This window comes from Lepidochelys kempii, chromosome 21 (assembly GCF_965140285.1).
Source record: "Lepidochelys kempii isolate rLepKem1 chromosome 21, rLepKem1.hap1, whole genome shotgun sequence".
NCBI classification, from domain to species: domain Eukaryota; kingdom Metazoa; phylum Chordata; order Testudines; family Cheloniidae; genus Lepidochelys; species Lepidochelys kempii.
In genome coordinates, this window is record NC_136400.1 from 15,731,452 (window position 1) to 15,743,739 (window position 12,288).

Below are 12,288 nucleotides of genomic sequence, written 5' to 3' on the forward strand. Positions count from 1 at the left end.
AACCCTGGGAAGGCCTATTTGGTACAGGAGTTGCAGGGGCAGCAGGTCCAAACCCCCTCGCCTGTGATGAGTAGTTTATACTGCAGTCTGCCCCAGAGAGCAGGGGCTAGTTGGTGACTGGCAGTAGCCGAAGACTGAGGCGAGGTGGGGATAATGGGTGGGGGTTCCCCTGGGAGGGGGAGACCCAGAACTGTGGGCATACTGCCAGGGGGCAGCACCCAAGACAAGGGCACCAGGGTCTGGGAGGGACACGGGGGCCAGGGGCAGCGAGTCACCGGCCTGAAGGAGGTGCTCCGGAGGCTGGATGCTAATTCCCCAAGACGACCAGCAGGAAGTGCTGCTGTGTGAGTCTGTGCCCCATGACACAGTGTTTCCATTCTTGTTTCTAAGGGAGAGTCCGTTCTTATTTTTTCCAAAATTGCCAGTTTTAAAGGCTTTTGCTCTAAGTTAAAAATTGGCATGGAGGAGTCAGCCTGGAACCATTTCAAGAAATAGCCCAAAAGATCTGTTTTCTAGAATTACCATATGTCCTTTTTAAGAGAGTTGCCTTCCCTGGGAACTAGCATAGTAAATGTGAGGCTAATAATTGAGGACAGCTGCTAAATTAAGATAGATCGTGTGTAAATGGGTAGCAGAGCTGAATGGATGAAGAGCACACTGGGGAAGACTTTATATTCAGAGCAGCACAATTATCTGTTGTGAACACAGGTCACCCACTGGCTGGATTAGATATTCCCCACTAAAGTATGTGGGATGCCAAACTACTGGGGGATTGCAAGGCAGGTTCTAACTTAGGTTGGAAGGGGTAAAAGGAATGCTTTGGCTGAATTCCAGCAATTTTGCATGAACTGCCAACATAGAAAGTAAGATGGTGTACTTTTCAGAACAGGAGGAAAGTATAAATCAGGGGTCAGCAACCTTTTAGAAGTGGTGTGCCGAGTCTTCATTTAGTCACTTTAAATTTAAGGTTTCGTGTGCCAATAATACATTTGAACGTCTTTTAGAAGGTCTCTCTCTATAAGTCTATATATATCACATCACTAAACTATTGTCGTATGTAAACAAGGTTTTAAAAATGTTTAAGAAGCTTCATTTAAAATTAAATTAAAATGGTGATCTTACACCACCGGCCCGCTCAGCCCGCTGCCGGCCTGGGTTCCATTCACCTAGGCCTGCAGCAGGCTGAGCGGGGCCTGTGGCCGGGACCCCGGCTGGCAAGGGGCTGGCAGCCAGAACCCCAGACCGGCAGCGGGCTGAGTGAGGCCAGCGGCCACGACCCCAGACCGGCAGCGGGCTGAGTGGCTCAGCCCGCTGCCCGTCTGGGGTCCCGGCTGCCGGCTCCTGCCAACCAGGGTCCCGGCTGCTGGCTCCGCTCAGCCTGCTGCCAATCTGGGGTCCTGGCCCTGTCCACATAGAGTAGGTACCTACCTTCTCCCTGGTTCTAGCCATTCTCTTCCTCTCTCTGCACTGAGATGAGGGTGGGAGTCCGCTGAGAACAGGACTGGGGTGAAGGAGCAGGCTGAGGGTTAGGGTACAGGGTCTGGCCAGGAGCTAGAATGAGGAAGGGGGCTCAGGGTTGGGTGTGGAGCGCTTACCTGGACAGCTCCCGTTTGGTGCGAAGGGTGCAGGTGGGAATGTGGGGGGAGGAGTGCAGGAGCTCCCGTTTGGTGCTCATGGTGGGGGTGGGAATGTGTGGGGGGTGCAGGAGTCAGGGTTGGGGGTGTGGGAGAAGGGTGCAGGAGTCAGGGCAGAAGGCTGCAGGGGCTGGGTATGCGGGGGGGTGGTGCCAGAGTCAGGGCTGGGATTGTGGGGGGGTGCAGGGGTCAGGGCACGGAGCTGGAGGGTGTGGGAGGTGCAGGGGTCAGGGCAGAAGGCTGGGGGATGTGGGCTAGGGTCATGGGGGTGCTCCCAGCCCCCTGCCCTGAGCGGCTCACAGCAGGGGGCTGAAGGGGATATGCTGATTCCGCCCCCTTCCCCAAGGTCCCCAGAGCAGAGAGCGCGCCATCAGCTGATCAGCTGCAGGGAGGGAGAGGAGGAGGGGCAGGAACCCAGCACACTGGGGGAAGAGGTGGGGGGAGGGGGAAGGAGAGAGCGGTGGACGGGGGGCAAAGAAGAGCGGGCCAGGCCAGGCAGGATTTTGAACAGCACGCTGCTTTTTGCCGGGGTCCCCGGCAGGCAACAGTGTGCCATTAAAAACTGGCTCGCTTGCCATCTTTGGTGCACGTGCCATAGGTTGCTGACCCCTGGTATAAATGTACTAAAGCATCTGAACACAAATGCAAGCAACATGAAAAAAAGATGAAAGAAGAATGACAGGGGTATTAAATTATGGAGATTACAAACTAGGGGCCATAACTGAAACCCGGTGGGATGACGCTCAAAAGTGGGATCGCTATACAAATGTGTAAGCTGATTGATGCTGCTTGATAAGCACCCCTCAGATGTGATTCACTGCAAACTGTTTTGAGGGAAAGGAGACCTTTTCTTTGTTGTCTAATAATGCAGAAATCCGGGGACTCGACGAAGAGCGGTAGATGGAGGAACCTCTCTCTCTCAGTGCCTCCCGGGAAGCAGCTTCGCTTAGCATATTGTGGCTGCCAGTTTTCCGTAGACCAAGCCTCCAAGATGAGGGAGATTCATCCTTTTGCTCCTCTGATTTGTTGAGCAAACTGGTGAACTGTGGTGGAAGAAGACAACAGCGGGTAGGAAACTAGGGAACTGCAGATAGTAAAACTCTCTGGGAAGTTAAATTATATACTAAATAGGTTACACTTTAAAGCATGAGATTCAATGCAGTCTCCAGCAATAGCTGGGGACGGACACACACACTTCTAAATTGTAAATGCAAGTTCAGGTTAATGAGGATATAGAGAGGGAATAAAAAGGTGTCAAAGGTTTTGTCAGCATGTGTTTAAGAAGGGCGTACTACTCAAGAATGGCAAAGGCACAAGTGACTTATGCAGTTCATCCCACATGAGCGCAAGTAAACACTTCATATCAGAAACCATACAACTGTGTATTCTGTACATGCTGCTCTGTATTTGTTTTTGTATGGACTTTAGCTATACATCCACAGTAGCAGTACTGGCATATTACTCTATGTATGCTAGAGAGATCCATGAAAATAATCCATACTAGAAGAGGGAGGCTCCTGCAGAGCATCTGCCTCCATCTACTCATGTGCAAGGTTATAGGAGAGATGTGTGGTTTTTTTTTGTTTGTTTGGTTTTTTTTGCAGTATCTGAGTTGTACACACTCATTTAATTAACACTGTTGCAATGCATATTTACAGTGGGACAAAGTTAGCTTGCACACAGGACCTTAATTCTGGCATTTCGAGATTTGTGTACTTAACTTTGCAACCTTAATTTTTTTTTAAAACGTGGTTTTGGATGGATTTCGCTCTAAAGGAAAAAAGCTAGACAATCCGGGATTACCTTAACCCATGCACTGCATGGAACCCGTAGAGCTATTCGACTTGAGCTTACAAGACACCGTGAGGCCACTATACTGACTCTTCCCAGCAAGAAATCTAGTCGCACAGTCTTGAGACACAGGAAAAGCAACTAAACTTAAAAGCTCGAGAGGCAGGAGACCGTTGTAAACAAAGTTGTGTTAATTAAAGGGATTTCGGTTAATATAACACAAGGAGTTTATCTATAAAACAAACATACACCTATGCAGTGTTAGCCCACTTCCGTTAATCAAGATCTCAGACGACTGAGATTTCTGATTTCCACACTTGCATAGGAAGCACTCATCGGCTTGAGGTAGCTGCAATGCTTTGCAGTAGGGAAAAGGGTTAACTGCACTATTCATAGTTGCTCACTCTCTTCCTCATCACTTGCCTGGTTAAGTAAATTTAAGTTTATGCCATAGCCAGCGCTATCTTATTTGCTCTGGGCAAACAATTAGGCTGACTGGCATGTACAAAACAATTTATGACTAACAATGAAACCTCTTGAATCTCTCATACCTATTAGCTCAGTCTCTAAAAAAACCCAAAACCCTAGCATATAACCACCTGCACTTCAGTGTAGGAACCTGAGACATTAAGCACAGGGCCACCAAAAGGAATGCAAGATATGAAGGTTACTCAGCTGTAACTGGAAGTTCTTTGACATATATGGTCCCTAGCTGTATTCCAAACATGGGTACGCCCATGTTCCTTGTGCCGGAGACCAGACAATTTGCAAGTTGTGTCTGTACGTCTGCACCTGCACCCCCGAGCTCCAAAGGTATAAGGGGACGTGTGGAAAAACTGCTTCTCCAGTTCCTTCACTATTGCGAATCCAGTCAAGACCCAAAGCAGACAGGAAAAAGGGTGGGTAGTGGAATACAGATTATGGTCCCGTCAGGTGTGCACAAAGAATGCTAACTCCAACATGCACCTGCTCCAGGTTCATCTACCATACCAGGAAAGCCATGACCGTGGCAAAGATTATTACTTTGGTATTCATGTAGTCACTGTCTGATGAGTAAACAGCCCAAAGCCAGCCTGTACACAGAGGTGAAGCCTGGAGAATGGCGTTATGCAAGTACACAAGGCCATGTGGCCTAGCAGAGAAAGACAGACCTTGACTGTGGTTTGAGGGTGACTTACTTGACTTATCAGGCTGTTAATGGCCTGAATTTGGAGCCTTGCTGAAGTCAGTTCTTTGGCTGCTTCTACAAAGTCTAAGGTTTTTATGGGACTCAAAGCAGACTTTTCTCTGTTTACACAGATTCCCAAGGATGTCTGAAGGTGGAGCAAAGATAGGGTGGCTGACTGAACCTTCTGATTGGATCTGCCCATTAGGAGCCATTCATTTAGTTATGGGAAGTGGTATAGCTGTTTTGACTCATCTGGGCCACCACCAGATTGAGGACCTTCATGTAGGCCCTGTTGCCAGTCCAAACAGAAGTACTCTGAACTTGTCCCACCAGAAATCTGAGGAACCTTCTGTAGGGCAGATGAATGCCTAAATGAAAGTATCTTTCATGTTGAGAGCCGTGAGCCACATGTCCTTCTCCAGGGAGGGAATGATCAGTGCCAATGTACACATCCAGAATTATGATTTGCAAATTAAAATATTCCGCTGATGTAGGTCAAAAATGGGTCTTTATCCTTTTTTCTTGGAGACTGAAATATAAGGAGTAGAACCCTTTCCTTACACGCTGAGGTGGCACTTACTCTATAGCCCGTCCAAGGAGGGGACGGTCCACCTTACAGGGGTTTCCTCATGAGGGTGGTCCCTGAAGAGGGGCCAGGAAAGGGGTTTGCAAGGGGAAAGGAGAGAGAGAGAGAGAGAGAAAAACTAGATGGCATAGCCAGAGCAGATGGTATCCAATCCCCACTTATCCATTGTTGTTGCCCTCCAGTTGTGGGTGAAAAATGTGAGGGGGCTACCAAAGGTTTGGGGGGGGGGGGCAGTTGGAGATGACGTTCTCAAGCATCCTGTCAAAAGTAACCTCTAGTTGGTGGATAGGATTGAGTAGCTGTGGTTGAAAGAGCTGCCTGCCTAGCGCTTTGCACCTTTTGACATTTGCACAGCAGTTCGTAAGGGTGTTGGTGGTAGAACAGCTGAGGGAGATGTCTTGGTTTATACACCTGTTTGTGATTTTTCCTCTTTGGCGCTGGCTATAAATGCCCAGGGAATGTAAGGTCATCCTGGAGTCTTAATGAGCGCAGTGACTCATCCACCTTTTCGTTACAGAGCTCAGACTCACAGGGCAAGTCCTCAGTGGGATTCCTCCCTGAGGAGCCCCAAAGAGTGAAGCCATGATTCATGCCTCAAGTATCGCCGTAGCAATAGCGCTAGATGGGGTATTGACAGTGTCCATTGCAAATTGAAAAGAAATCTTATCTACCAGTTTGCCTTCATCAGGGAGGGCTTGGAATTAGACCCTGTCCACTGAGAGAGTGTCTTCAAACTCCAAGAATTTGGAGTAATTTGTAAAATCGTGCTGCGCTAATAGGACCTGGTAGTTAGCAATTCAGGAGTATGCCATACCACCCTGACTGGTTCCATGATGGCCTCATTTACTGGGAGGCCCACCTGACTGGTGCCAGTGGGCTGCAAGATGTCCATGAGCTTATACTGCATATCATGGAACTCCTGGAGTGGAATCTGGAGTTCAATTGCCACCCTCTGCAAGAGCTCTTGGTACTGCCTGTGGTCTTCAGGCAGGGACGCTGAAGATGAAGAAATTGCCTCATCAGGCAAGGACGATGACATCTGTCAAAACCAGTTGATCCAGCTTCATTTCCTCCTTCCACGTACTCTGATGGAGCCAGTTGGTGTTCACCAAGAGGAGAGGGCTGGCGGGATTCACACACAGATCTGGAGTGTCTCTAGCATAGGGATCCCATGGATCCCAACAGGGCCAGTATGAAGTGTCAACTGGTTTTGGGGGGGGAAATCTCAATGCAGTGGAGACCATCAGTCCCCTAGGTGGTCACGATTGGGCACAGGATAGGTCCAAGATCTCCTACAGTTTCTGTCGGGGATAACGTCCCTACTTGGAAGCGATGGACTGTCTGGACATCAAAATCAACCAATGAGAAGGTAAATTTTGTGTCTGTTGGCCATACTGGTGGATGAATGCTTCAACTCCTCTATGGAGTAGAGGAGCAGCCCCTTCTCCTCAAGAGTTTCTTCTTCTGTTGTTGAGATGTCCCTCAGGAGGATCACACCAGAAAGGAGAGGAAAGAGAGGATAAGGTAAGGTGAAAATATCCTCCGAAGAGGTAAAAGTTTCAGCCCGTCCCAGAACATGAGGTGTCCCAGTTATTGGTGCTCAGAGGATCCTTCTGGAAACAAGTCAGTACAGTTGAAGAGGAGTGTATCCTGGAGCTCCCAGTCATTGCTGGCAGGTGCTGATCCTTTAGCTTTTGAGCTGGAGCCAGAGCCAATACCGATTATCTTTTTTCCTTCACACCTTACCCTCATGGTCAGGGGGTTTAGGCAGACCTAAGTCTTTAGGACCAACATGAGGACTCACTTGACTTGGACAGAGTCAGGGAGGGATCCTTCTTTAAGAAGCAAATGTGGAAGGGGATCTGTTCTAGCATCTATGAGAGTGCCCCTAACTCTCCTAAGAGGCCTGTGGCAATGATTACTCTGACTTAACAGCCCTGGCCTCTTCTTCGGAGCTTATGCTCAGAGGGGCACTGCCTGCAGACCGAGGCCTATGTACCAGAGGGCTCACCTGGCCGGGATCCGACTGGGTCTCATGACTTTCTCCATGAGGTACTTCCTCAGGTGAAGCTCTCATCACTTCTCAGGTTTGGGGAGGAAAGCAGAGACAGATGTGAGCCTCCGCAAGACACTAAAGGCAGCGCTAGCAGTCAGTCATCGCTGACTGAGATGGGGCAGGGCCAGGAGACACTTCTTAAATCCCAGGACTCTAGGCATGGTCCTTCTTCTGAGGGGAGTGAAAAGAACTGGAGAGGGGAGGCCCCAAGGCAGAAGCGGGGGACAGGGGAACTAAACTATGCTAATTAAAAGACTGAAAACACTAGAAACTATTATATTTACAGGTACGAAAACAGCAGAAAGGTGGCTCTGAACACAGGATTCTGACTCAGGGTGGGCAACAGTAAGAAGGAACAGGAGGGGCGGTTGGTCCGCACCTCTCCTTATACCATTGATACTGAGCACAGAACACGCGGGCCCGCAAACGAACCAATAGACACTACTTTCAAATTCTCCAGTCTCGGGCATGTATGGAATACACATAGGGACCGCACTCATGGCTCTTGCTAGCCAAGTGGATTTAGAGTCAGAAGAGGTTTAGGTCTAATCTCAGTAGCTATAGTGAGCTTCACTTGGGGGTGGGGCGGGAGAATATCATTGCTAGAGAAATGACAAGCAGTCTCACGTCTACCTCATTAGTGTAGCATCATAGCTCCAACAGTCCCATCGAGTCTGGGGCAGGTTATGTAAACTGGATGGATCTTCAGGCTATGTGCTTCAATGCCAATTGCATTGCTGTCACATTGCCATGAAGGGTAAAAACAGGAATTTTACCAGTTGCTTCCATAAGGACAATTTCAATGGAGTACTCTCTGTTTCAGTACTTCCTGCTGAAAGGAACTAGGGGAACAAATGTAGACAAAACTGCTTCTGTCACCAAACAGGCAGTGGGGTCCTTCCTGGCCAGAGAACCAGGAGTACTTGTTAAGCAGTAACGTGTTTTTTTTCTTTTGTTTTTTTTAAATGGCCCAACTTATTTCAGAGGGTGACATAATGGAAAGACTGCACACCAGACAAAATTAGCCCCATTTGTGCATGTCCCAGACTATTATGTCGATAACTGTGCCTCTTTGTTAAATCAGAGAGAGAATAGTATCTGATTGTAAGTCTTGCAACCTCTCTGAAGACCAGTTTAAGAAAATCTATTCTCCAGTGCAACCAACTGCTTTAAAGCAACAATGGAATGCACAGTTGGATTCTACAGCAATCCCCAATTCACTTACTTTTCTGGCAGGAGATGCAGTGAAGGAGTTATGCTCTGGTGGTGGTATTTGTTCAGTGATGCTAGTCCTGGGTTCATGACCAGAATGGTTGGCAAAGGACTCTTTCTTTCTCTCTACAATTTTAGACAAGGGGAGGAAAAACAAGGTGTTTGAACGTTGCATTTATAAACCACTTTCCCTTTACCACTGATATGCAAATAAGCTGACCCAAAGCCTATGTAATAACAGAACATTCCAGTTCCTCACACTCAGAAAAAAGGGAAGCATCCCTAAGTCTACTCACTGAACAAAAGGTATTTCTGCCCAGTCCTAAGACACCTCTGCACTTAGTGGTTACAGTTGAAGCATGATTTTACAGAGCCATCTATTTCACCCCAGCAGGCAATCTGCCCCTTCTTTCCAGAGCATTTGAGGCCAGATAACAGACTTCATTCATTAGATTTCCTTTAACTGATCATTCTTGACAGACCAATGGGTCTGAGAACTAAAGTATTCCTGCAACACCGAAATATGCGTGGTGGCATGCATGTCTTAGTCAGTCAGGTGAGGGATACAATGACATGGTTCTGCTGGATATTCACCATGGGTTTGGGGCATAGCTCTTGCAGAGAGAGGAAGATGGGAATGCAATGACATAACTTATATTTCATATCTGTGTACAGCTGGGACTATCTGATCAGGCTGGAGACAGTCAAGAATAAACTAACCAAAACAGCCAGATCCTGTGGCTACCTAGTTGCTCCATTCTACAAGCTCAAGCTTCCACCATTAAGGCTTTTTGATTTCTATTCAAGACAGATGCCTCTAACCCTAGAATACAGCATTTGGTTCTAAACACCTTGTTACCTAAAGGACATGAGCAGTACGTATCATAGGCTAGGAAAGGCTATGCCTCCCCAAACAGCCCTGCGAGGCCCCACCCACTCTCTGCCCCAAGGCCCCCTCCTGCTTGCCGCTTTCCCTTTGGCCCCAGCCTCTTTGGGGAAGCGTGCTGGGGCTGGGGCTAGAGCTAGGGCAGCCAGCCTGCATCTGGGAATTGGGGCAGGCTGGAACTGCCCAGCACTGGGGGGCCCCGGGCACTGGGGCCATGCCGGCCGGAGCTCCAGGGTTGGGGGGTGCTGGGCCTGCAGCACCTGAGTGGGGGCTGCCAGCACTGGGGCCGCCTGCTCAACACAGTTTGTCTTGCACTTGTTTTATCTTTCAGTAGCAGTTTGAAGCCCACTAGTACACAAAAAGATACAGTATTGCAGCACTTTTTGTGCACTGCTGTTTGCTCCTCAGGGACTGGGGAACTTCTCAATTTCACTTGGCTGCCTCCACTCACTTTGAGCAAATCAGAGAGCTGAGCAGAGATAAGGCTCTAAGCTCCCCTAAGGGTTGTAAGAAATAAGGCCAAGACCAAAAACTCTGGGCTGTTTTGCCTTCTCAGGTTTTCATACCAGAGTCAGCAATTAAAACACATCTGTGTTGAACATATGGGAAAGCTACTTTACACCAAGATTTGCCAAAAACAGGTCTGCTTGTATAATGTTCATCCATACTGTTTCTGAAGCTGATACACTATGCGACACCACTTCCTGCAGCTACACCACTCCTTATAGGCAGGCTTGGAAGGGTTACATTTTTTAAATTGGTAAATGTCAGTAAACGTCAATTTCACTGTACACACAAACAGAACAAATTTTTCCCTCAATAATCAAAATTTACAGATCAACAAAGCTGAGAAAAATGCTGCTTCGGAATTTGTTAGTTTGGTTTAAGGCTATTTATTTTGTACATTTTGACATGCAATGTTAACAACTTTGTTTTAATGGCTATAAAGCTTTAATTTTTTTAATCTTAATGTCTGTCATTAAATAACTGTCTGATCCCCCCCCATAATTTCCCACAACTGAAAATTTAATTTGAAAATAAAAAAAATGCTAATACCTCGTAGTTGTGAAACTGGGAAAACTCAAAATGGATAAAAATAAAAAATGCTTGAAAATAGATATTATCCCTCAAAATTATTATAAAAAAGTCACCCTGCCACACCTATTTGTTAGTGTTTCATTTAAGCTCCTGCTTTGCTTGCAAGACTTGAGATTACAAGACAAAGTTGCTGCCTATTAAAACACTATTTTAATTAGAAGAGCAAATACACAGACTAAAATCCATACAGCATTTACTTTATTTACATGCCAAAAGACTTAATTTTAAAAAACTTTTAATCTTTGTCATTAATCTACACAAAGAATTTTTTTTTTAAACTGCCAGTTCTGCCGAGCACAACCTAGATGCTTCTGTCCCTTTAACTCGTCATCCATCTTCAAGTGTGTCCAACCAGAGCCCAAGTGATAGTTCTTTCGCTGCAGGACACAAGCCAGGTTGTGCTTCCATAGGTGTTTGGCAGTTCTGTAGTGCTCACTGGAGTCAAGATTTATTGATTAGCACACTAAGGAAACAGACTGAGTGAGGTGCAGTCATAACCCATTGCCACACTAACTCTTGGTCAATATTCATCTTCCTTGTCTGGTGGAAAAAACTGCAAATATATTGATAAACTAAATACCATCATCAGCCAACGAAATGCTGTTTTGTAGCTTTCTAAAGTCAACGTTTGGAACAACCAGGATCCTCACCATCTTACATCTACAGAACACTAGGGGGGAGACTTGTTTTCTGTTTTTATTCTGGGGATGAAAGCTAAACAGTGTTACAGGAATCTGTGGTCAGCCCCTCTTTGCAGAGATAGGGGTAAATCAGGAAACGCAGGCCTAAATACGGTCACTTGAACAACATGTGCACAATACACACCCTGACTAGGTTCCTAACTGAAGCCACAGAGACAATATGAAGAAACCAGGAACTTGGAACTCCAGCAGTTAGCAGCAGCATCTAAAGCCAGATATTACGTTATGTACTTAGTGAATCCATTATTTTTCAACAGATTAAACCCTTTATACACCAAGATCAGAAAAAGCTTTCCCTGCTCCCATGTGGTGATGGAGTATTTAAATGCAACAGGAAACAACTTTCCATTTCCTAGGGTTTATTTTTCCTGAAAACACATTTTTAGTCTTTTATCTAGAACAGCAGCAAGTGGCTTTTACTGAGCAGCATTAAAATGAGTTAACTAGAAGATCAACTTTAGACACCCCTTCATTCTGTTCATTATATTCAAGGTACAACAGGAGTACTATTTTCTCCACACATTGAACTGGTTACTCAAAACCTCTCATTCACCAAAATTTTTACCTTTAACAGGGAACACAAGCAAGTAAGGCTGGAAACTAATGAGAGCCCCGTGTTATTCCCAAACATGAAATAACAAAATAAAATGAAAAGCGATGTATAAAATGAAAAACAAAAAAAATCAAAAGCTTCTAATCAGCCAGGGGAGAGTCAGTAGCCAATGGCAGCACCCACGAGCACAAATCGTGAGCTAACAGGATCAATTCCACCAGACAGAGTGCACCCGGCCAATGGCGGGTCCCGCACAGGTCACATGCGTACTGAGCAGGTGGGGGTCAGTGAGAGGATTTGGCAGCCGTACAAAGAGTGCGGAGGGGAAGGTGATGGAGGAGGGGGGTCTGGGGAGGCAGGGCTGAACAAAGAAAAACACAAAATTCCCAAAAAATAAAATAAAAAAAAAATTTAAGAACAGTTTCACGAGGCTCTACCCATTCCCCATCCCGAAGTTAGCGTAGTCTGGTGTGGAAGGCTGTCCAAAAATTCAAAGCATTTTAACACACGTATGTGGAGGAAAAGGCACCATTTATATAAGACCTACATAACATTTTGTGTTGTCCTGATGCAGAACTGATGGAGAACAAATTAAACCCTACC

General features: G+C 46.6%; 1 protein-coding gene across 15 annotated transcripts in view; it reads right to left on the reverse strand.

Annotated features, from left to right (window-relative positions):
- PPP1R12B (protein phosphatase 1 regulatory subunit 12B) overlaps positions 1-12,288 on the reverse strand; it is a 178,579-nt gene that overhangs the window by 102,859 nt on the left and 63,432 nt on the right. For 12 of the 15 annotated variants that reach the window (XM_073319695.2, XM_073319696.2, XM_073319706.2 and 9 more), the window contains 2 exons: positions 8,461-8,573; positions 2,480-2,677 (listed from right to left, as the gene is read on the reverse strand). In XM_073319695.2, coding sequence (XP_073175796.1) covers positions 2,480-2,677; positions 8,461-8,573 — 311 coding nt within the window. Of the gene's footprint in view, positions 1-2,479; positions 2,678-8,460; positions 8,574-12,288 lie in introns of those variants that run through there. The other 3 variants (XM_073319698.2, XM_073319711.2, XM_073319710.1) reach the window with 2 other exon arrangements.